This window comes from Thamnophis elegans, chromosome 1 (genome assembly GCF_009769535.1).
Source record: "Thamnophis elegans isolate rThaEle1 chromosome 1, rThaEle1.pri, whole genome shotgun sequence".
In the NCBI taxonomy this organism is placed as follows: domain Eukaryota; kingdom Metazoa; phylum Chordata; class Lepidosauria; order Squamata; family Colubridae; genus Thamnophis; species Thamnophis elegans.
The window spans coordinates 56,362,804-56,384,749 of NC_045541.1; the positions used below are offsets into that span (position 1 = coordinate 56,362,804).

At 43.3% G+C, this 21,946-nt stretch overlaps 1 protein-coding gene across 3 annotated transcripts in view; it reads right to left on the reverse strand.

Moving 5' to 3' along the window:
- The window catches only part of EPB41L5 (erythrocyte membrane protein band 4.1 like 5), an 89,842-nt gene that overhangs the window by 44,696 nt on the left and 23,200 nt on the right, over window positions 1-21,946 (reverse strand). For all 3 annotated transcript variants that reach the window (XM_032216387.1, XM_032216394.1, XM_032216380.1), the window contains exons 7-15: window positions 19,692-19,744; window positions 17,547-17,667; window positions 17,271-17,358; window positions 14,371-14,459; window positions 12,645-12,714; window positions 9,754-9,923; window positions 8,585-8,691; window positions 1,321-1,348; window positions 774-816 (exon numbers count right to left, since the gene is read on the reverse strand). In XM_032216387.1, coding sequence (XP_032072278.1) covers window positions 774-816; window positions 1,321-1,348; window positions 8,585-8,691; window positions 9,754-9,923; window positions 12,645-12,714; window positions 14,371-14,459; window positions 17,271-17,358; window positions 17,547-17,667; window positions 19,692-19,744 — 769 coding nt within the window. The remainder of the gene's footprint in view (window positions 1-773; window positions 817-1,320; window positions 1,349-8,584; window positions 8,692-9,753; window positions 9,924-12,644; window positions 12,715-14,370; window positions 14,460-17,270; window positions 17,359-17,546; window positions 17,668-19,691; window positions 19,745-21,946) is intronic.

Here is a 21,946-nt window from a genome sequence, read left to right on the forward strand (position 1 = left end):
GAGGGGCGAATGGCGAACAGATGACCACGCTCATAAGCAACCTCCCGGCAAACCCCCTTTCCAGCCAGGCACAGCACCATTTACTGACCTAGAGGTATTCCTAAGGTGCCAAGCCGCGGGAGCCAGGGTTTGGGGAACAGGCACTCACGTGGCTTAGCGCCTTCAGAATACCTCTAGGTCAGTGAATGGCGCTGTGCCTGGCTGGAAAGGGGTTTACCAGAGGGGCTCATGAGCACACCCTCAGGGGCAAATGGCTGTGTTGCGCTGTCTCAGCAGCGCAGCGCAGCAGTCATTAGGTGACCATGCTCATGAGCCCCCTGGTAAACACCTTTCCAGCCAGGCACAGCGCCATTCACTGACCTAGAGGTTTTCCTAAGGCGCCAAGCCGGGGAGCCAGGGGGCGGGGAACAGGCACTCACGTGGCTTAGCGCCTTCAGAATACCGCTAGGTCAGTGAATGGCACTGTGCCTGGCTGGAAAGAGGTTTATCAGGGGGGCTCATGAGCATGATCACCTAATGACTGCTGCGCTGCGCTGCTGAGACAGCGCAACACAGCCGTTTGCCCCTGAGGCTGTGCCAGGCCCTTTGGGAGCCCGCTCACAAGAGAGCAGCCACCCAGCAACCCCAAAGCAATAAGCCTTCCCCTGATAATAAGGCACAAGCCACATTTTGTAGGTCAAAAGAAAATAAGACCCTGTCTTATTTTCAGGGAAACATGGTATTGCTTAATTTTTGGGCCTAATAAGTTAAGTTAAATTCTCAGACAAACTTACTTGCTGTGGTCCATTGTTTTGAGTGAAAACATTGCCTGAATGGCTGAAAGAAAGAAAAAAACCCAACAGTTTAATTTCCCAAAGACTGATCTGTTGTCTTAAGACTTATCTGATCTCATATTCAAGAAGATGGCGGTTAAATTTAGAAATTTTCAAGGAGATGGTGCAAATACTTCAATTGGATTTAATTTAAGGAGCATTTTGTGAGAAAACAAAATGCAAGACATAATACAAGCAGTTCTACTTCCATTTTGTTCCCTCTGTAAATTCCAACATGTTCGTTTTTAATACATGAGCATTCAAAATCCCATGAATTTAAAATGCTTAGTTTGCTTTTTCCATTAAAATTCTTACAAAGTTTTCTAAGACCTTTTGAGATGGCAGATTTCAAAAAGTCTATCAGCATTAGGAATATTAAAAAAACCCAGAGGTTAAGAAAAAAAATAATTTTCCACTCATAATTACATATGAAGAATTCCAAACAGATAAATTCATGGGGTAAGGTTAACTACAGAAGAAGTCTAACATGCATGATTGAATATTTTACCTAATTCCTTCAGATGCATGAGGATTACCTATAATAAAATACAAAACAAAAATGTTGAGTTTGTACAATTTATCAAATAGAACATTTTTTTAAAAAAAGAATTAAACTCTTGCAAAATATTATGAGTGATACTTCAAATATATTAAAAAAGTGAATGCTGGAGAAAACTGACAATATATAGTTTGCTGGATAGAACTACAGGTAGTTGTCAATTTATGATTGGTCACTTAACAACTGTTTCACTGTCACAATGGCCTTGGAACAAGTGGTTTACTGTTCTAAAGCTCTTTTGATCATTGTAAAACTGGTATGGTGGGTGGCTCAGATGGCCTTCTCCCTACCCCACCATGCCTGGGAGGCCCAAATTCCCTCCCTCCCTCTTTGTTTCTTTCTTTGTTTGTTTCTTTCTTTCCATCCATCTTATCACAAGGTAACCCTAGATGGCTTATAGTATTATCAAGATAAAACTATATCAATAAGATACTACAAAAATGCAATACTCTTAGCTCAAAATGTTGCTATTTACTAACATTTTAGCCAGATTTGAGGCCTGTTCCTCCAGGACATAAGGTGAAATCCTTTGCTGCACAGGACTTCTCAAGTCCAGCATTCCATCTGCTTGTAACTTGCATAGTCACGTAACAACCCTAATTGGGAGAAACGGGATTGCAGTTGTTGAGTGAAGCAGTCACATGGCCTCTTGTTTAATGATCATGTCACTCAACAACTAAGATTCTGGACCCAATTTTGGTCATACGTGGATGACTACCTATCTGTAATCTATTATTTTACCCAGATATTACCAATAACTAAGGAGATACAATTTGAAATAAATGCTGAGGAAAATATATCTGTTTAACAGTATTGTCACTGATATGCTCCAAAAATTATGATAGCAGTTCAGTGATCCAAAGAAGGATATGTCTTGCTTCTTCCATGTAAATGAACCAGCAAATTGTTTCAAAACTGGCATAGAGATCAGAAGTTGAATGAAAATGTAATAATTTCTACTGAGGTAACATGAAGGACCATTGACTTACCTGAAGAGTCGTTTTCAGGGTGCGGTGAGGGAGAGTCCAAGCAAGGGTTAAATGCAGCCAAACTGCCCAGAACTGAATTGAAACTTTAAGCCATGCCTCTGGTACTGATTATCTTCAGATTTTTCAATGAAGACATGGAACTGTTGTGCGCTTGAGAAGTCCAACATTGGATCAATCATAAACATAACCGGAACAAGTCCAACAGGAACATCCAAGGAAATAAACGTGATTAACAGCGGAGCCAGACCCCACGGTGGGGTGGACTCTCCCTCGCAGCGCCCTGAAAACGACCCTTCAGGGAAGTCAATGGTCCTTTTCCAGGGCCCTGCTCAGGAGAGTCCAAGCAAGGGACATACCCAAGCTAAATGTCACTAGGGCGGGAAGCAGAAGCAGACAGGGTCTCTCCGCTGGAATGTATACCCTGCAGCACACGCCTCCCAAAGGCCTCTTCCGCTGAAGCAAACTTGTCCAACTTGTAATTCCGCACAAACGGAGATAAGGAAGTCCACGTGGCCACTCTGCAAATCTCCTCAATGGGAGCCCGCATTGCCCAGGCCACGGTGGTGGCAGCACTCCTGGTCGAATGCGCCTTGATGCGACTGGGTACCGGTCGAGACTGCAGAACATGGGCGAGAGCGATGCAGGCCCTAAGCCATCCACCAATCGTAGATGAGGAAACCTTCCTGCCCTGAGACGACGGCTGGAAGGATACAAATAGTGACTCAGAACGTCGAAAACTAGCTGTACACTTGATGTATCTGCGTAACGTCCTACGAACATCCAGCTTGTGCCAGCGCTCCTCGCGAGGATGCCTCGGATGCGGACAGAAGTCAGGAAGGATAACCTCCTGGGCCCGGTGGAACCAGGAATTAATTTTAGGCATCAAGGACGGATCCAGCCGAAGGACCATGCTGTCCTGGTGAATCAAACACAAGTCCTCACGGACAGACAAGGCAGCCAGCTCAGAGATACGTCTAGCCGAGGTGATGGCAATGAGAAAAACGGTTTTAAAGGTCAGATGTTTCAAGCTGGCCGAATGGAGAGGCTCGAATGGTGGTTCGACCAGAGCCCGCAAAACCACATTAAGATCCCAAGACGGGTATCTGTGAACCATCGGGGGACTCAAGTTAGTCGCCCCCCTGAGAAAACTGCAAATGGTGGGGTGACGGCTGAGAGAAAGGTGACCCTCAGGGGCCAGGATGGTGGAGAGCGCCACCACCTGATGACGAAGAGTGTTAGGCGCCAAACCCTTGTCAAGGCCGTCTTGCAGGAAATCCAGGATGACAGGAATTGAAGCTGAAGAAGCTGAAGCACCCCTGGAAGAATACCAGGCAACAAAGGCCCTCCAGGTGGCGTCATAAATTCGAGTCGTGGAAGGACGACGTGATGCCTGAATGGTGCTGATCACCTTGGTAGAAAGGTTGTCCTTGCTTAAGAGATTCCTCTCAAGTGCCAAACGGCTAGTTGTAGCCACTGGGGATCTGGATGAAGAAGGGCCCCCTGGCAGAGAGAAATCTCGTGTGGAGGAATCCACCACGGATCTCGGACGGATAGACTCACCAGATCGGCAAACCAGGTTCTCCTGGGCCAGAAGGGGGCCACCAGAAGGACCTCCGCTGCCTCCGCCAGGATCTTCCTGATGACTCTGGGAAGAAGAGGCAATGGGGGAAAGGCGAAGAGCAGTCCCTTTGGCCAAGGGCAGTGAAGAGCGTTTACCCCCTCAGCCCTTGGGTCATGGAACCTGGTGAAGAGCCTGGGAAGATGAGAGTTGGCCGCTGTTGCGAACAGATCCACCTGGGGGCAACTGAATCTCTGAACTATGCGGTGGAACAGCTGCAGGGGCAGGCACCACTCCGAGTGATCGACAGTCGCCCTGCTCAGCCAGTCCGCCTGGGTGTTCACCGTGCCGGAGATGTGCTCTGCCTGTATGGACAACAGATGGAGCTCTGCCCACCGACCTAGGTCGTCGGCTTCCGACATCAGGGACCTGGACCACGTGCCCCCCTGGCGGTTGATGTGTGCCTTTGTCGCGACATTGTCCATCAGCACCCTCATGTGACGATCCTGAATGCCCGTCTGAAATTGAAGCAGGGCCAACCGGACTGCCCTCAGCTCCAACCAGTTGATGCTGTGTGACGCCTCGGCCGAGGACCACCTGCCCTGAGCTATCTGGTTGTGGAAGTGAGCCCCCCGGCTGTACAGATGGCATCCGTCGTGATGGTGAGCCGGGTCGGCTCCTTGAATGGAGACCCCTTCTTCAGGGCCAGAGACAACCACCAACTGAGGGAGTGGGACACCTTCGCGGAGACCGGGACGAGACGCCGTGAGCTGCTCTCATTGGCCCTTTGATAGGGCAGCAGGAGCCACTGGAGGGAACGAGAGTGAAGACGTTTCCACAGAACGATGGACAGGCACGATATCATCTTGCCCAGGAGCTGTGATAGCAGAACTATCTTGGCACGAGGAGACCGCCGAACCTGCATGGCCATCTCCCTGAGGCTCTCCGCCCTCTCTGGCAACAGGAAGACATGGCAGGCAATGGTGTCTATGATGGCCCCCAGATGCCTAGTCATTGGGTGAAGATGGCTCTTTTCCAAGTTGATGGAGAAGCCGTGACCCTGGAGAACCTGCATAGTGTACGCAGATCCTTGACCGCCTGCTGGGGGGATGACGACTGGATGAGCACATCGTCTAAATAGCAGTGCAGCCTTACTGGTCATGACCTGATAAACGCCGCCACTGCTGCCAGGACCTTGGTGAACGTCCTTGGGGCTGATGACAGGCCGAACGGCATGGCCCAGTACTGGTAGTGTTGACCGGCGTAGGTGAACCTCAGGTATCTGCAGTGGGCTTTGTGGATGGGTATGTGGAGGTAGGCCTCTTTTACGTCTATGGAGGTCAAAATGTCTCCCGGCCTGATGCAGCCCAGGATTGGAGGGACTGCATCTTGAACCTCCGATAGGTGACATGATAATTTAGCCTCTTTAAATCTAGGATCCCCCTCCACCCTCTGGAGTTTTTGGGAACCAGAAACAGGATGGAATAGAACCCTGTCCCCTTCTGACCCAGAGGAACCGGCTCTACAGCCCTGATTTCCCTGAGATGTCTTATTTCCTGTTCCATGAGGGATCTTTTGACTGGGCACGAGGGAACAGGACACCTGATGAAATGACGGGGAGGAAGCGAGAGAAATTCTAGGGTAGCAATAGCAGTAGACTTATATACCGCTTCATAGGCCTTTCAGGCCTCTCTAAGCGGTTTACAGAGAGTCAGCATATTGCCCCCAACAATCTGGGTCCTCATTTTACCCACCTCGGAAGGATGGAAGGCTGAGTCAACCCTGAGCCGGTGAGATTTGAACCGCTGAACTGCTGATCTAGCAGTAGCCTGCAGTGCTGCATTTAACCACTGCGCCACCTTGGCTCTTAGGGTGAGACCCAGCTGGATAGTTTGTAACACCCACTGGTCCGACGTGACCTGCTCCCACTGGGCGTGAAACAATTGGAGCCGCCCTCCTATAGGAGCTGATTCCCGACAGTCACTTATACTTTCTGAAGGGACGGGAGCCAGATCCCCCCCTAAAGGGGTGTCTGGAGTAATACGGCTGGCGACCCCTATCCCGAAAGCACTGACGGTCCTGGTACCTGTCCGCCTGCTGGTGGAACGGGCGATGCAACTGAGTAGAACTGGAAGAAGGTTCCAAGTTCCAAAAGGACTGCCTCCTGTAGGAATAAAAGCCCTTCTTATCAGATTTCTTAGAAACCGACGGCATCACCTTTTTGTCCTTATTTTCCACTAGGACTGGGTCCAAGACCTCCCCGAAAAGCTTGACCCCTTTGAAAGGGGCAGAAACCAACTTCCACTTGGAGCACATGTCAACGTTCCAATGCCTCAGCCACAAGACGCCTGGTGGTAACATTCGAAGCCAGGATCCGAGAAGCGAACTTAGCCGCACTGAGGGTGGCATCAGCAGTGTACTCAGTAGCCGCCATGATTTTATTAATCTCCTAACTCAACTTGGTATCCTTAACTGGAACCCTCGCCATTAACTTCCTCAACCAGAGGAGAGCTGCCCTGGAAAGAAAGGAAGCCGAGGCAGACGTCTTAATTGCCCATGCGGTCGCCTGGTGCATCTTATGACAAGCATTCTCAGATTTCTTATCCTCAGCTTTAAGGCCCTCCAACAGATCAAGTGGAAGCACAGACGTTGAGGTGAGGGCTGCAACCGGAGGATCGATAGGTGGCAACTTAAGTAGAAGTTGTAGAAGTTTATTTGTATGCCGCCCTTTTCCCTGGGGGGACTCAGTAAATCCTCCAGGCTGGCATCCACAGTATACAGCTTCTTATCATTACTAGAGGGGGTAGCCATGGTAGCAGGCTGGGCCCATTGTTTCTGAACCAAATTAAGAAACATCTTGGGAATAGGAATGATCTCCTGAACCGAGACCGGTTCCTCAAACAAATCCCCAGACAAGTCATCCAGTTCAGCAGGAGCTTGAACAGGTGGAGTGGACCACATACGGGTGGCCAGCTTGGCCTTGTCCAAAATGGTTTTGAAATTTGCAATGTTAAAGAGACCCGAAGAAGAGGGCCTTTGAACTGCTGCACCTTCCTCCCCAGAGAATTCAGCCTCCTTAACAGGCAGGATGTCACCCCCCTCCTCCCAGTCCGAGGCCTCGGAACCTGAAGAGGAATGGGAAGAATGCAAGGGACGTGGAGGAGAATCAACCACAGGAACAGGGTGGGGCTCTAGGTCCTTAGTGTTGCGGGTGCGTTTGCCCTTGTGCAACATGCCTGCTTCGATGTCCTGGGAAACGGCCCTGTTGTTAACTTCCTGCATTTCCACTGAAAGGTCAGGCCCAAGGTCCTCCATGGGCCGAGCCCTGGGCTTGGGCCTTGAAGGCGGAAGTTGAGGGGCCAGGGACCCGGGGCAGGGCTTTCCTCAAGATCTGAAGGGCAAGCAAAAAAATCAGCCTGATCTACCATTGAGGCCCCTGGAGATACTGCCCTAGACATGGAAGCCGTGGGGGAAAACTCCTGGCCCTCATCCTCGCTGTCTGAAACAGGCCTAGGCTGGGCCGGAGGAACCTCCATGGCAGGCTCCTCAGGAGACAACGACTGGGAGGATTGAGTTTGGTGCTGGGCCTTGGAGAATTGCTTTTCAAGGGCCTTTTGGCGACGCACTGCATCCTTGTCTGGCCCTGATCCCTGCTTAGGGGCTGGCCTGGAGTATGGTTTGGAGCCCCTGGCAGCCACGCCAGCCCGCCTGGAGAAAACCCTGGAGGAACCCCCTGCCTGGGTGGAATCCTCGGGAGCCTGCTCAGCCATAAGGAAACTGTGGGCCAAATGATAATCAGGGGCTACCTCCACTCACCACCTTGCAAAAGCCCTGCAAACCAACAGACGCTCTGAAGAGACGTGGGGGATCGCAGCACCAATCTCCAGCAGGTGGAATAAAGCGCAAGCGTTAACGGCTCCCAGCACTGCAGGAATGAGGCTTGTGACCAGCGGCCCCAATCCTTGCCGCTCAGGTGAAAGGGACACACACCAAATTGCCAGCCAGGCCGGACAAAGAGTGGCTCCTCATGGCTCCTGCTGTGAATCAGGCTGCAGGCAGCTGCGGCACGAGTATAAAGTAGAAACCAAAACTAGAAATAGCTCCAAAATGGCGGCCGCAAAGAATTTAATCACTTTAAAAGTTGCCGCCAAGCAATCTGGAGCTCTGAGGCTCCGCACCTGCACGCCGGCCACTCAAGGCACGGATGCCAACCACAGGAGCCTCAGTGGGGCTTCCCCCTCTCCAATGAGGGTCACAACAGCGCTGGCGTTGGAAGTCCGACCCTCGTGCTTGCCCCAGCAGCCGCCTGCGTTCCGAGTGGCGCCTGGGAGATAAACAGGACGCCAGAGGAAAGAAGAGTGAGCTAGGAACAAGTTAAACAATTCTAAATGCACTCACTCAGCCTGTTCACCTCCTAAACTGAATAATACTCACAATAACTGCTCAAGAGAGTGCAAGCTAGCAAATTAATGGAAGAGAAACTTTAAGTGCGTTCGCTGGGCTAGCTGAATTGAAAACATCTGAAGATTATCAGCACCAGAGGCATGGCTTAAAGTTTCAATTCAGTTCTGGGCAGTTTGGCTGTATTTAACCCTTGCTTGGACTCTCCTGAGCAGCGCCCTGGAAAACAAAGAAAGATGTGGCTTAAAAATAAAAGTCTGGTTACCTCTCATTTGTAGTGTCCTCCTTGAGTATCGTTTACTAGGTCTTCTCTCAAAAGATGCTGATCTTCTGGCTTTATTAGTCTTTGTAGTCTGGTATTCTGTTTTCCCACTACATGAAGGATACAAGGAACAGGAAGATAAAAGATTTATATAGCTAAGTTGTTCCAACAGACAATACATAATTATTTTACATGTATATTTAAGCCAGCCATGAATAATTACAAGGTTCCATAAGTTTATTAAATAATATGGCTTTAAAAATTATCTAGAAGTATTTTGGACTTCGCACCAAGCATACAACCCCCATCCTATTCATTAAAGTAGAAACAATTTTTTTAAGTCTATATGCCAGCTTGAAAAAAAGTTGCCACCATGACAGTGAAATAAAAAACAATGTAAGTTTTGTAGCAAAATTTAAAACAATTGCATATGCTTGGCTTTGCATAGAATCACAGCAGTGGTGGGTTTCTAAATTTTTTACTACCTGTTTGCTCGCCCGCTCGCGTGACGCTTCTGTGCATGTGCAGAAGAGTCCGACCAGGTGGGCAGAGCCTTCTGCCACTGCTACTAGTTTAGTTTAGTTTTATTGAACTTGTATGCCGCCCTATTCCCCGAGGGGACTCAGGGCGGCTAACAAACTAAATAGGGGAAAGGGGATCTGGGCCGAACCGGGAGCAATCCACCTCTGAATCACAGAGTTTCAAGGTATTGGTTAAATAATCCTAACTAGTTTAAACATAATTTAACAAATTAAATCTCAGTAAAGACAGGAAAACACCTTAGCATCCCTTGGAAATATTAAATTTATGTTTTGCAGAAGCAGTATGCTCCATCCCATAATTGGGTAGATCAGGTTGCCCTGACAAAAAACAACCAATTTCATTGTATACATCATGTACAATGACAATAAAGGCTATACGTAACCCCTTGGAAATGTTTATACAGGTTTTGCATGAAAACATATAGAAAAAGCAAAACCACTGCCTCCCAAGTTCATTGTTTTTGCTGTTAATCCATTTCTGTAGTCCACATTTTTAAGTGATACGTTCATTTAAAGAAGTTGAAATTGGTTGGGCCTCCCACGTTCAGAGTTCAATTCCAGAAAGGCAACTAAGCACACTTATTTGCTTTCTATTATTTGAGAAACAAGCAAAAGGGAGAGATGGTTAACCTGTATCTGAATCGGGAACCCAGCCGAATGAAGCTGGATCGACTGGAGCCTTTTTGAACAGGTCCACGGAGGCGGAAGAAAGCATGATGCTCAACAGCACACTTCCACAAATGTTTGCAGGCCTTTGGATGCTCCAGCCTAAAGACAAAAGTATGTTCCTGCTCTTTACCCTTAAAGAAAGATAAACACCAGAGAAATGTTGTGGAACAGAAGGCACATAAACATTGGCTTCACCGCTGAAATAAAAGACGGTTTGTTCCAAACACATGTCCAGAGCAATTAAACATGATGTTTACCAACATTACAAAAGATTGAAGTGAATATTTACTAATTTAGGAACAACATTGCCTTTGATATTTTATAAGACTGACAGTGCAAGGGTTTCATTTTGCTGTTTTGACACAAATAAACTGACAAGATAATGGATTCTTTTTTTGTTGTGCAGCAAGACCCAAAACTAATTGCAACTGTTACATCGTTGCTTAAAACGAATAACCACCCTTATCATTTTAAAAATGCCATGCTACCACAGAATCTAATAGTGCTTTTGTATTTTACCGAGAGGTTTAAACAACCTGATTAAAACATGCTGATTTAAACACTGGAGTATCAGTGTTTAATAGCTTTGTTACCCATGAGCAATTATTGACTTTCATCACTATATCAGAACATTGTTTCGTACACATCTGCAACAACCGGTGTGCATGTCATAATATAGATAACAATATAATATATAGATATGATAGGTAGGTATATATTATACAGTTGAAATATAGTGATCCATCATACTTTTATTATAGAGAGCTTATAGAGAGTGGTGTATATACAGTTATAAATATTTTATAAAGGAGTAATGCAAAAGCAATTTTAAATACTTCCAAATCTATCATCATCATCTGTTCATGAGCTGTCCCTAGTTAAGCTTAGCAATAGGATTCTAGTTCTGCCCATGATGCAGAACAAAATTTTAATAAGATAAGAAAAAGGAAAAAGAATCATTTCTGGGCTCTTCTAAAGAAAAATCAGAGTATAGCAGTTAGACTTATATACCGCTTCATAGGGCTTTCAGCCCTCCCTAAGCGGTTTACAGAGTCGGCATATTGCCCCCACAATCTGGGTCCTCATTTTACCCACCTTGGAAGGATGGAAGGCTGAGTCAACCCTGAGCCGGTGAGATTTGAACCGCTGAGCTGCAGAACTAGGAGTCAGCTGAAGTGGCTGCAGTACTGCACCCTAACCACTGCGCCACCTCGGCTCTGCCTGCATCAGTACGTTTGTTTTTAATATCCTGCTCTTGAAAGCTCATAGTAGCATCCATAGGATTCCACTAACAATTAGAATAGAATAGAATAACAGAGTTGGAAGGGACTTTGAAGGTTTTCTAGTCCAACCCCCTGCTTAGGCAGGAAACTCTATACCAATGATGGCAAACTTTTTGGCACTGAGTGCCCAAACTGGAACGCACACCAAAGTGCCGGAAACCGAAAGACCAGTTGGCCAGAGTGCATGCACATGCTGACCAGCTGGTCTTCGGGTCTCTGGCGCTCCTGCGTGTGTTAAGTCCAGCTGGCCTGCACGTGCCGAAAACCAGAAGAGCAGCTGGTGATGGCACGCATGCCCAGAGAAGGCTCTGCATGCCACCTCTGGTATGTGTGCCATTGGTTCGTCATCACAGTCCTATACCATTTCAGACAAATGATTATCCAATCTCTTCTTAAAAATTTCCAGTGTGGTAGTATTTACAACTTCTGGAAGCAAGTTGTTGCACTAATTAATTGTTCTCACTGTCAGGAAGTTTCTCCTCAGTTCTAAGGTGCTTCTCTCCTTGATTAGTTTCCACCCATTGCTTCTTGTTCTACCCTCAGGCGCCTTGGAGAATAGTTTGACTCCCTCTTCTTTGTGGCAGCCCCTGAGATATTGGAACACTGCTAACATATCTCCCCTAGTCCTTCTTTCTATTAAACTAGACATACCCAGTTCCTGCAACTGTTCTTCATATGTTTTAGTCTCCAGTCCCTTAATCAACTTTGTTGCTCTTCTCTGCACTCTTTCTAGAGTCTCCACATCTTTTCTACATCGTGGCGATCAAAACTGAATGCAGTATTCCAAGTGTGGCCTTACCAAGGCCTTATAAAGTGGTATTAAGACTATTTCTAATTCTATGAGATGGGCTGGGTTGAGACCGACTGACTGGTCAAATGTAATACAGCAAAAACTACTTGAGTGAGGAGTTTTTTCTGCATATCCCCAATCCGGGTCCAACAGCTTAACCACCACACTATAAAAGCTTTTTGCCAGTGCTTATGGCTTAATATAATGTATCAATACAGACACATTATTAAGTCCTTGATGAAATAAGCTTTCTAAGCACTGTGCAGGATCACTTAAACAATAAAATACAATAGACTTGCACATTAGAAACAGATTAACATGCTGACCTAATATAAAAATAAAGCAAATATGAAATTAAAACATCAACAGGCAAAACAATTAAATACCATGCTAGAGGAAACAAAATAAATCATAAATTACTTTTAAAATCAGAAAGGTTTAAAATAAATAGAGATGTGTGCATGACACACATGCTTCCTTTGGAAAATATCCAAGAACAAGGGGACAACACCAAAAATTTCTTTCTTATATAAATCTCCAAATTCTCAGAATGAGGCAATATTTTAAAAAGATTCCTATAGATCAGCCTTAGATATAGAAAAACAAGAGAACTTTTGACTCTCCATTCAGAAGAGAGATGATCTGTAGTGTTGACTCCATTGACTTAGTGACCATAAGGTACATATCTCTGGCATCACCTTAATGAGATACAATAAAAATAAGTTTAATTTCTGAGACATTACTTTCCATAGAAGTATGAAGGAAGGTTTTTTTTTTACCTGTTCATCATCTTCAACCACCACTAGTGTTAATTTATTCTTTTTGAAGTCCAATCTAGTAATTTTTGGCCTGCAAAAGGAAAAATAGTGTATGTATGTATACTACAATTTATTCAGAGTAAAAAAATAAGTTGGAAGAAGTATTTAGAAAGAACATTATCTTGCATAGCGAGTTTTAAAAAATCTTAAAATTACAATTAAAAGATGCTTTAAATCTAAATATCAATGTTAACTTTGATTAAAAGTTAACTATTAGATGTATTTATTCATTTTATTCACTGAACAGTTTTCAACCAATTTATGCAAATAATGCTGCAATTACCCTATATATTCGTTTACCATGATAATAAATGATAGTAAAGTATAATAAAGGTATTCCAAGGAATATCTATTCTAATGTGCCCTAGTTTTTCTCCCAACATTTACCATATTTTTAGGAGTATAAGATGCTCCGAAGTATAAGACACACCTACCTTTTGGGGAGGAAAACAAGAAAAAAAATCTGCCTCTGCCTCCCAGCAATTTGCCTCCTTGCAACAAACAGCCTGTTTCAGTTTCAATTTAGCCTGATTATCACAAGGGAAAAAAAAATCTGCCTCCCAGCAATTTGCCTCTCTGCAGCAAAAGTGTATTTCAGTTTCAATTTCAGCACAGGCTGATTAGCACAAGCAGTTGATTGTTGGTTCCTGACAATCAGCTGTTTCAAGCTGCAGGGATTGCCATAGCCTAGTGCCCTCTCCACACGCCCCATTTTCGGCCTCCGTATCCCGTTTTCAGCCTCCACACACCCTGTTTTTGGCCTCTGAGCGCCCCATTTTCCACCTGTTGCGGGTGGCGGGGATCAGAATGGATGGAAAATAGGGCAACGAAGGCCAAAAACGGGGTGTGCGGAGGTGGCAATCGCTGCAGCCTGAAAAAGCTGATCGTTGGGAGGCCAATCCAACCGACAATCAGCTGCTTGTGCTAATCAAGCTGTGCTGAAGCAGAAGCCAAAGGGTGGGGGTCGGTGGGTGAACGGGACTACATTTGGTGTATAAGATGCACCCAAATTTTCACCCTCTTTTTGGGGGGGGGGAGTGTGTCTTTTACTCCGAAAAATACAGTACATCAGTTCTGCACAATCCAAATGAGACGCAGCTAATGTCAAATGAATTAACTTTATTTAAACACATACGTCAATATTTATTTCTCAAAAAGTCAAATATGCTATTTGATATATTCCTTTGTAAGAGTCACCCTGACTATGTCACACAGGATGCTAATTTAAAGTGTTTTAGTTGTTATAAACTTTACTAAAATCCTTACTCGGAGTTAGACTATATAAACTCTAAATTAATGTAAGCGAATTCCATCAAAACAATTTCACCTTAGATATTGATATTATGCACTTCAAGGGTGAAGGAATGCCCCTGTTCTCCTGTAGTTTCTACTACTAACTGTCTCTCATAACCTCCTTCCCTCTATTGTTAATAACTCTTATTTCTGTTGATTGACAGATCAGAGCATTCTGTGGTTGATAGGCCTATTTACTGTTCAGATATTTAGGCAATGTGTAGTTTTTTAGGAAGGACTGTGTTGTCTCCCATTGACTGCCCCCCATAAGAGACTTATTTTGAAATCACTTTTCAAGATTTCCCCAAAGGTTTCATAATCCTGGCAATGTGACTTTAGGACTGCTCAAGTTTTCCTTGACAGTCCTGCCATAAATATAGGTTATCCAGCTTACCAAAAGAACAATCCAATCTTGGTATCTCCTTCAAATACAAGGACGCCTGTTGGTGTTAATCCAAGGCTATAATCATTGCCATCTCTTGCCTAATAATAATAATAATAATAATAATAATAATAATAATAATAACAACAACAACAACAACAACAACAACAACAACAACAACAATAATGTTAATATCAAGCAAGGAATTTTCCAGGGTGATTCACTTTCACCTCTTCTCTTCATCATCGCAATGATCCCACTATTAGTAATCTTAAAAAAAATGAAATTAGGCTACCAAACAGCCAAAGAAGCTGAAAAAATTTCGCATTTACTATATATGGATGATTTGAAACTCTATGGAAAGTCAGAAATAGAAATCCAATCATTGACAAACACAGTCCGAGTATTCAGCACCGATATTTCAATGCAGTTTGGCATGGAAAAATGCGCCACTGTATCCATAAAAAGGGGCAAAATCACTGCATGTGAGGGAATTGAAATGCCCAATGCCCAATTAATTAAATGCAAAGAAAATGAAGCCTACAAATACTTAGGCATTCTGCAGCTGGATAACATCAAGCATGGAGAAGTAAAAACTATTGTCAGGCAAGAGTACACCAACAGAGTTAGGAAAATTTTGAAATCTAAATTGAATGGTGGAAATACAATCAAGGCCATAAATACCTGGGCAATACCAGTTATAAGATACACAGCTGGTATAGTTAACTGGACACAAGCTGATTTGGACCTTTTGCACCGAAAAATGAGGAAACTAATGACAATGCACTACAGTTTACATCCACGTGGTGATACTGATAGACTATATCTGCCCCGAAAATCAGGTGGCAGAGGATTATTACAAGTGAAGCAAACAGTTGAAGAAGAAAAACAGGCACTGGCTGATTATTTAAAAGAAAGTCAAGAACATCTATTAATCGAAGTAAAGAACAAAAATCTACTGAAGGCCCAACAGACGAAACAAGAATACAGAAAAGATGTGATAAAATCAAGAATGGAGAGTTGGCAGAACAAAGCACTGCATGGCCAATTTCTGGAAAAAATAAAAGATAAAGTGGACAGTGAACAAACTTGGTTATGGTTAACAACAGGTACATTAAAGAAAGAAACAGAGTCACTAATCCTGGCTGTGCAAGAACAAGCTATCCACACAAATGCCATTAAGGCCAAAATCGAAAAATCCTCTGATGATGCCAAATGCAGACTTTGCAAAGAAGCTGATGAAACTGTTGATCACATACTCAGCTGCTGTAAAAAAATCGCGCAGACTGATTATAAATTGCGGCACAATTCAGTAGCACAAATGATCCATTGGAATTTGTGCAAAAATTATAATATTAAAACAGCAACAAACTGGTGGGAACATCAGCCTGAAAAAGTCACCGAAAATCAGATGGTCAAGATCTTGTGGGATTTCCATATACAAACCGACAAAATACTGGCGCATAATACACCAGACATCACACTGGTTGAGAAAAATAAGGTCACAATCATAGACATCACAATACCAGGTGATAGCAGGGTCGCCGAGAAGGAACATGAAAAAATCGCAAGATACCAGGACTTAAAAATCGAAATTCAATGACTATGGCACAAACCAGCAGTGATAATTCCAGTGGTAATTGGCACACTGGGTGCTATTCCAAAAGCACTGGAATTACATTTAAAACAGTTAAAAATTGACAAAATCACCATCACTCAAATGCAAAAAGCCGCACTGCTTGGATCTGCACGCATATTACGAAAATACGTTACGACGTCCTAGGCCCCTGGGTGGGGCCCGACTAGTAACCAATGCCAAATCCGCGAAACAACTGGCCGCTGTGATACAATTGAATAATAATAATAATAATAATAAATAGGTTAAATATTCTTTCAGGTATGATTTTAACAGATTATCTTAATATAATTATTCTTTTATTCACTGTTGTGATTTTGCAGCAAATGAGTCACATATACTGTGTCTAAATTAACAGATGACCTAGTGAGTGAATAATCTCTTCCACTAAATTCCCTACTTTCCAACAGAACATTTAGGGATGATCTATATTTTTCATAACATTTTATCTTTGTATTTTAAATTGCCTCATGGTTATTTATTACAATAGTATTACCACTGAAAACATTCCATAACTATGCTGGAAAGAATGGATTTTTTAAAAACATGGGGTGGGCAGAAAATAATATAAATAGCAAAAGCACTTATATACCGTTTCACAGTCCTTTACAGCCCCTTCTAAGTGCTTTACAGAGTCAGCATATTGCCCCCAACAATCTGGGTCCTAATTTTACCGACCTCGGAAGAATGGAGGGCTGAATAAAGTTTGAGCCAGTCAGAATCAAATTCGTGGCAATCGGCAGAATTAGCCTGAAATACCACATTCTAACCACCATGGTGCCATGTTATTTACATGGAGAGATTCTAGCTAGCTTTGTGATTTATCCTTTAAAGTTACCAGTTAGATATTATTTCTTAAAAGAATACCCTTATGGATCTCAACATATTTTCCATGAAAACCTTACAACATTAAGTGCTGGTTTATATTAATGCATACATTACATGTGCTTTCAGAGTCAGAAACAAATAAACAGCTTTTAGTCACAGATGATTGCATTAAATGTACTGTTACCACCACCAGTACATTCTATTGGGATACATTGGAAAGAGCCTTAACTGGTGGTTACATGTTTTTTTCCTTTGTGCAACATCTCACCAAATCTATTCTAGAGAGTCTCTTAAGATTCAGAGGTTTGTGAGACAGATAATCTGACATAGCAAACAGACGGAACAAAAAAAAACCCATTTTCTTAGACATGAATTGTGTTTTTTCAATATTAGTATTTCAATATTAACAATATAACAATTTCTCAAGCGATTGTTACCACAATCTTACCTTTACTATATGCATGTCTACTCCATACATTTCGAGCCACTTTGCTTTGTTCAAATAGTTAGTTTCTGCCTGAGCTGGTGACTGACCCCTGAAATTACAGCAAAACTATAAAATCCTTACAGAGAAAACTGACCACACATAACTTCAAAAGTGCCTAGGAAGACAAACTAAGTACTAGTTCAAGTACAAGCTAAGTTCTAATTCAAATGTTAATAATGTTCCAGGGCCGTACAGGAAGGGCAATTTGTGGATATTTCCAGTTCAGGACTTAGTTACCTGTATTCTTTCCACTTCTCAAAAATGGCCAGTTCCATCTCTTCAGTCTGGCTTGGCACAAATCTGAATTCTGACACTATGTCCGGGATGTGCTCAATAGGATCATAATCCCCAAGTTCAGCTGCAAAAAAGCAGGGTATCTCAGTCACTCACTCAATAAAAATAGTCCCCCTCTCTCAGATTGGTTGGAAGTTAATATCCAAAATGCTCAGTTAGTGGGATCTTTCACTCTATAGAGGCTTACAACTGTTAAAGTGCTGTGTTTTGGCTATCATGAAATGAGAAAACATAATGTTATAGTGTTGATTAACACATTTATCTCCTACACTGGTCTCTTCCAATGTCATGCAAATGGAATTTAGCTTGCCCAATGGGGAAGCTCCATATTTTTATTTCTCCTGTACTCTCCCATGCACATGCTCTAAATCTGCTGAAAAGAGAAGAAAATCTGTTTAATTAGACATATCTCTTTCTCCTAAGGACAGTCTAAAAGGAGTATCACCAGGTTTTTATGCCTTACTATTCTTATTTGTATAAAGTTATCTTATAATAAGGGATACACGTCTATAAACCTAATTTACAGAATTAGTTTGGAATATTGGATACATCTCCCCCCCCCCAAATTAAGGCAATTTTATTTAAATTCTAATAGATGTTTTCAAAAATGAAAAGTTTTACATTGGTATGTATGAAACAGAATATACATCTATGTAATTAATTTTTTCCCCAATGTTTTCTGGTGTAACTTGGCATCCTAAGACCATACTTGCACATTAGCAGTGATTCAGAAGCTCTGGCAGTTTCTTCATAACTTTCCTGCAATATTGAGGATGATTTTGGCTATGTAAACATAATTTTTATTGCTCCTCTCTTCTTGCATGTGGGCTCATTCTCCTCTCACCTTAATTAGTTTATAGATGCTATACAGTTAAATATGGCTTTGTTACACATAAATCTAAATCTAATCAAAAAGAGCTCAGCAGTTTGCCTAAAGAACAAATAATAAAAGAACATGTAGTGAGGTAGTTATATTCAAACTAATAGCAAGTAATGGAAAGAACAGCACTGAGGTAATTTAAAAAGGAATGTAGTACATTTTTATATTATATATAATGAATTGTGCAAGAAAAAAAATCCATTTTTGCATTTAAAAGCAGCTTACCAAATAACAACAAATTTATAAGATTTTGTGCAGATACCAGGAAACAAAATATTTGCCCTTTATAGTTTTGATTTTATACATAAAATAAATTACACACATAAGCAATCCCTGAATACTCTATATTCCTAGACAAAACTGAACATGCAATTATAAATCAGTTATCTACACTGAGAACTATTTAAAGCCAAAAAGCACTTCACTAGCACCAAAGCCTCCAAAACTGCTATCCTATAAACATTCCATTGACTTTTGTACAAATTATTTCTGCATAAAAAAAAATTAAGGACTTAAAACAGGAAGAAGTTTAGATGAATTTTATGTATAAAAATTAAGTAAATATTATGTGGAAATAAAATAATTTAAGGACACCATATGACAAAATTACACATAAGAGTTGTACACATTTCTTAAAAATTCAAGAAGCTAATTAAAGCTGAATCAAGAAAACAGTTTTTATATTTATGAGAAACAATAAAAAATATTTAAAAATCTGGCAGCTTTTAAAAAGAGGGCTTGGAGAACATGGCCTTGCCATACTCAGTGCAGGACTCCAACTGTCAGCCAGGTTTGTAGTTAGAGCAATCAAAGTTGCATTTTGCGATTCAATGAGTTTTTCAGAACAAAATTCAAATAACAAAAATAGTTATTTTGCTGAAAAAGTGGGCTCTTACTATTCCTGTTTAATCCCCCACCTCAGATAAAGATCACAGCTCTGCAAGCCTCAGAATTCCATTCATACTTCTTAATCATGATGGGTTGCAAAAAAGTTATCCAAAGCTGAGATCTTGGTGGTTAACATTATTTGACGTTGCCCTATCATCTTTATAATCCTGCGGCTGGACTGAACATGAAATAGATCCTTCATGTACAAAAGTGACCAAGTATGTACATGTGGTTTGCTACTGGCAAAGGAAAACTGTTTGGCTTGAAGAAATCCTTGGTCTTAAGCAGCACACCCACATAAAGTTCTCCAGTCAACTTACCCTGTAACATGTAAGCTGCTAATTGCACCGCTGTTTCAAAGGGACATTCCAACCTATAACAAGAAAAAAAAATGTATCGGGCAAACTTTTCTAATATTTTCCTTCTTTTGGGCATTTATCGGTAACCTTCATCCTAAAAGATTGGGCTTTAGGCTGTGCAGAAGTATAATTAGATTTTAAAGGAAGGGAATAATTCATTTCAATAAATTGGCAAAGCATGCTTACATTTGGTGATCAGAAACCAAATGAAAACAAACTTAGTACAATGAGAACTGTTGTGCTTATATAAGAAGAAAGGATGGTAGGTTGTGTAAATTCAGAAAAGCATTCAAAAAACCATGATTAAATGCAATACCATATCTTTCTTTGTGGTCTGTCTTTATAGCAAGGTTTTCAGTTTTTTTTTCCAGTTTTATTAAACATTTATAGGCCGCCCTTTTCCCTGAGGGGACTCAGGGCGGCTTACAATAATAGGGGAGGTGAGTGCAGGACAAAACACAAAAAGAAAATGTGAGTAAAAATAATTAGCGGTAAAAACACAACATTCATTCAACATTCGGGAGGGGCGAGAGTAAAGTCTTATCCCCAGGCCTGACGGGATAGCCAGATCTTGAGAGCTGTACGGAAGGCCTGGACGGTGGTGAGGGTACGAATCTCCACGGGGAGATTGTTCCATAGCGTCGGAGCTGCAACTGAGAAGGCTCTCCTCCGCGTAGTCGCCAGTCGGCACTGACTGGCGGATGGAATTCGCAGGAGGCCTACTCTATGCGATCTGATGGGACGGAGGGAGGTAATTGGCAGAAGGCGGTCTCTCAAATAGCCAGATCCACTACCATGGAGCGCTTTGTGAGTGGTAAGTAGGACCTTGAAGTGCACCCGGAGATCAACAGGTAGCCAGCGCAGCTCACAGAGGATCGGTGTTATGTGGGCGAACCGTGGTGCGCCCACAATCACTCGTGCGGCCGCGTTCTGGACTAGCTGAAGTCGCCGGATGCTCTTCAAGGGCAGCCCCATGTAGAGCACATTGCAGTATTCCAGCCTAGAGATCACAAGGGCTCAAATGACTGTTGTGAGGGCCTCCCGGTTCAGGTAGGGCCGCAACTGGCGCACCAGGCGAACCTGGGCAAATGCCCCCCTGGTCACAGCTGACAAGTGATGGTCGAAACTCAGCTGTGGGTCCAGGAGGACTCTCAAGTTGCGGACCCTGTCTGAGGGGTATAAATTTTGACCCCCCAGCCTGAGTGATGGAACGTCGGCCAAATTGTTGGGAGGAAAACACAACAGCCACTCGGTCTTGTCCGGGTTGAGTACCAGTTTGTTAGCTCTCATCCAGTCTTTAACAGCCTCAAGGCCCTGGTTCATCACGTCCACCGCTTCATTGAGTTGGCACGGGGCGGACAGATACAACTGTGTATCGTCCGCGTATTGGTGGTATTTTATCCCGTGCCTCCGAATGATCTTGCCCAGCGGTTTCATGTATATGTTAAATAGTAGGGGGGATAAGACCGAACCCTGCGGCACCCCATAAGTTAGGGGCCTCGGGGACAATCTCTGCCCCCCTACCAACACCGACTGTGACCTGTCCGAGAGGTAGGAGGAGAACCACTGGAGAACAGTGCCGCCCACCCCCACCTCCCGCAGTCATCGCAGAAGGATACCATGGTCAATGGTATCGAAAGCCGCTGAGAGGTCAAGGAGAACCAGGATGGACGCATGGCCTCCATCTCTGGGTCTCCAGAGATCATCGGTCAATGCGCCCAAAGCGGTTTCTGTGCTGTAACCGGGCCTGAAGCCAGACTGGAAGGGGTCAAGGTAGTTAGCTTCCTCCAAGGTATGCTGAAGCTGGAAGGCCACCACCTTCTCAACAACCTTCCCCATGAAGGGGAGGTTGGAGACTGGACGGTAGTTATTAAGAGCAAGGTAATATATTATGAGTGAGGTTTTTGCATGACTCAGGAAAGTAGAAACTACTCTCTTCCAAAGCATGCATCCAATGGCTACTCTTGCTTGAATATGCCAATTGTAATGCTTGACACATGTAGATGGCCAAGACAACACAGAATCTCTATGCAGGTCTAGCGGGCTACAGATATGCAACAGTACAAGGGAAATGATTTAGCAGCTGAACTACCTAATAACGATGTGTCACTGCAGAATAGCATTTGGTTCACAGGAAAATTCTTCCTAGGGCCTTGACTGTAAACAGAAGCTCCTTAGGTTCCACAAAAGACAGCAGTCTCAGCCAAAGAATCTAC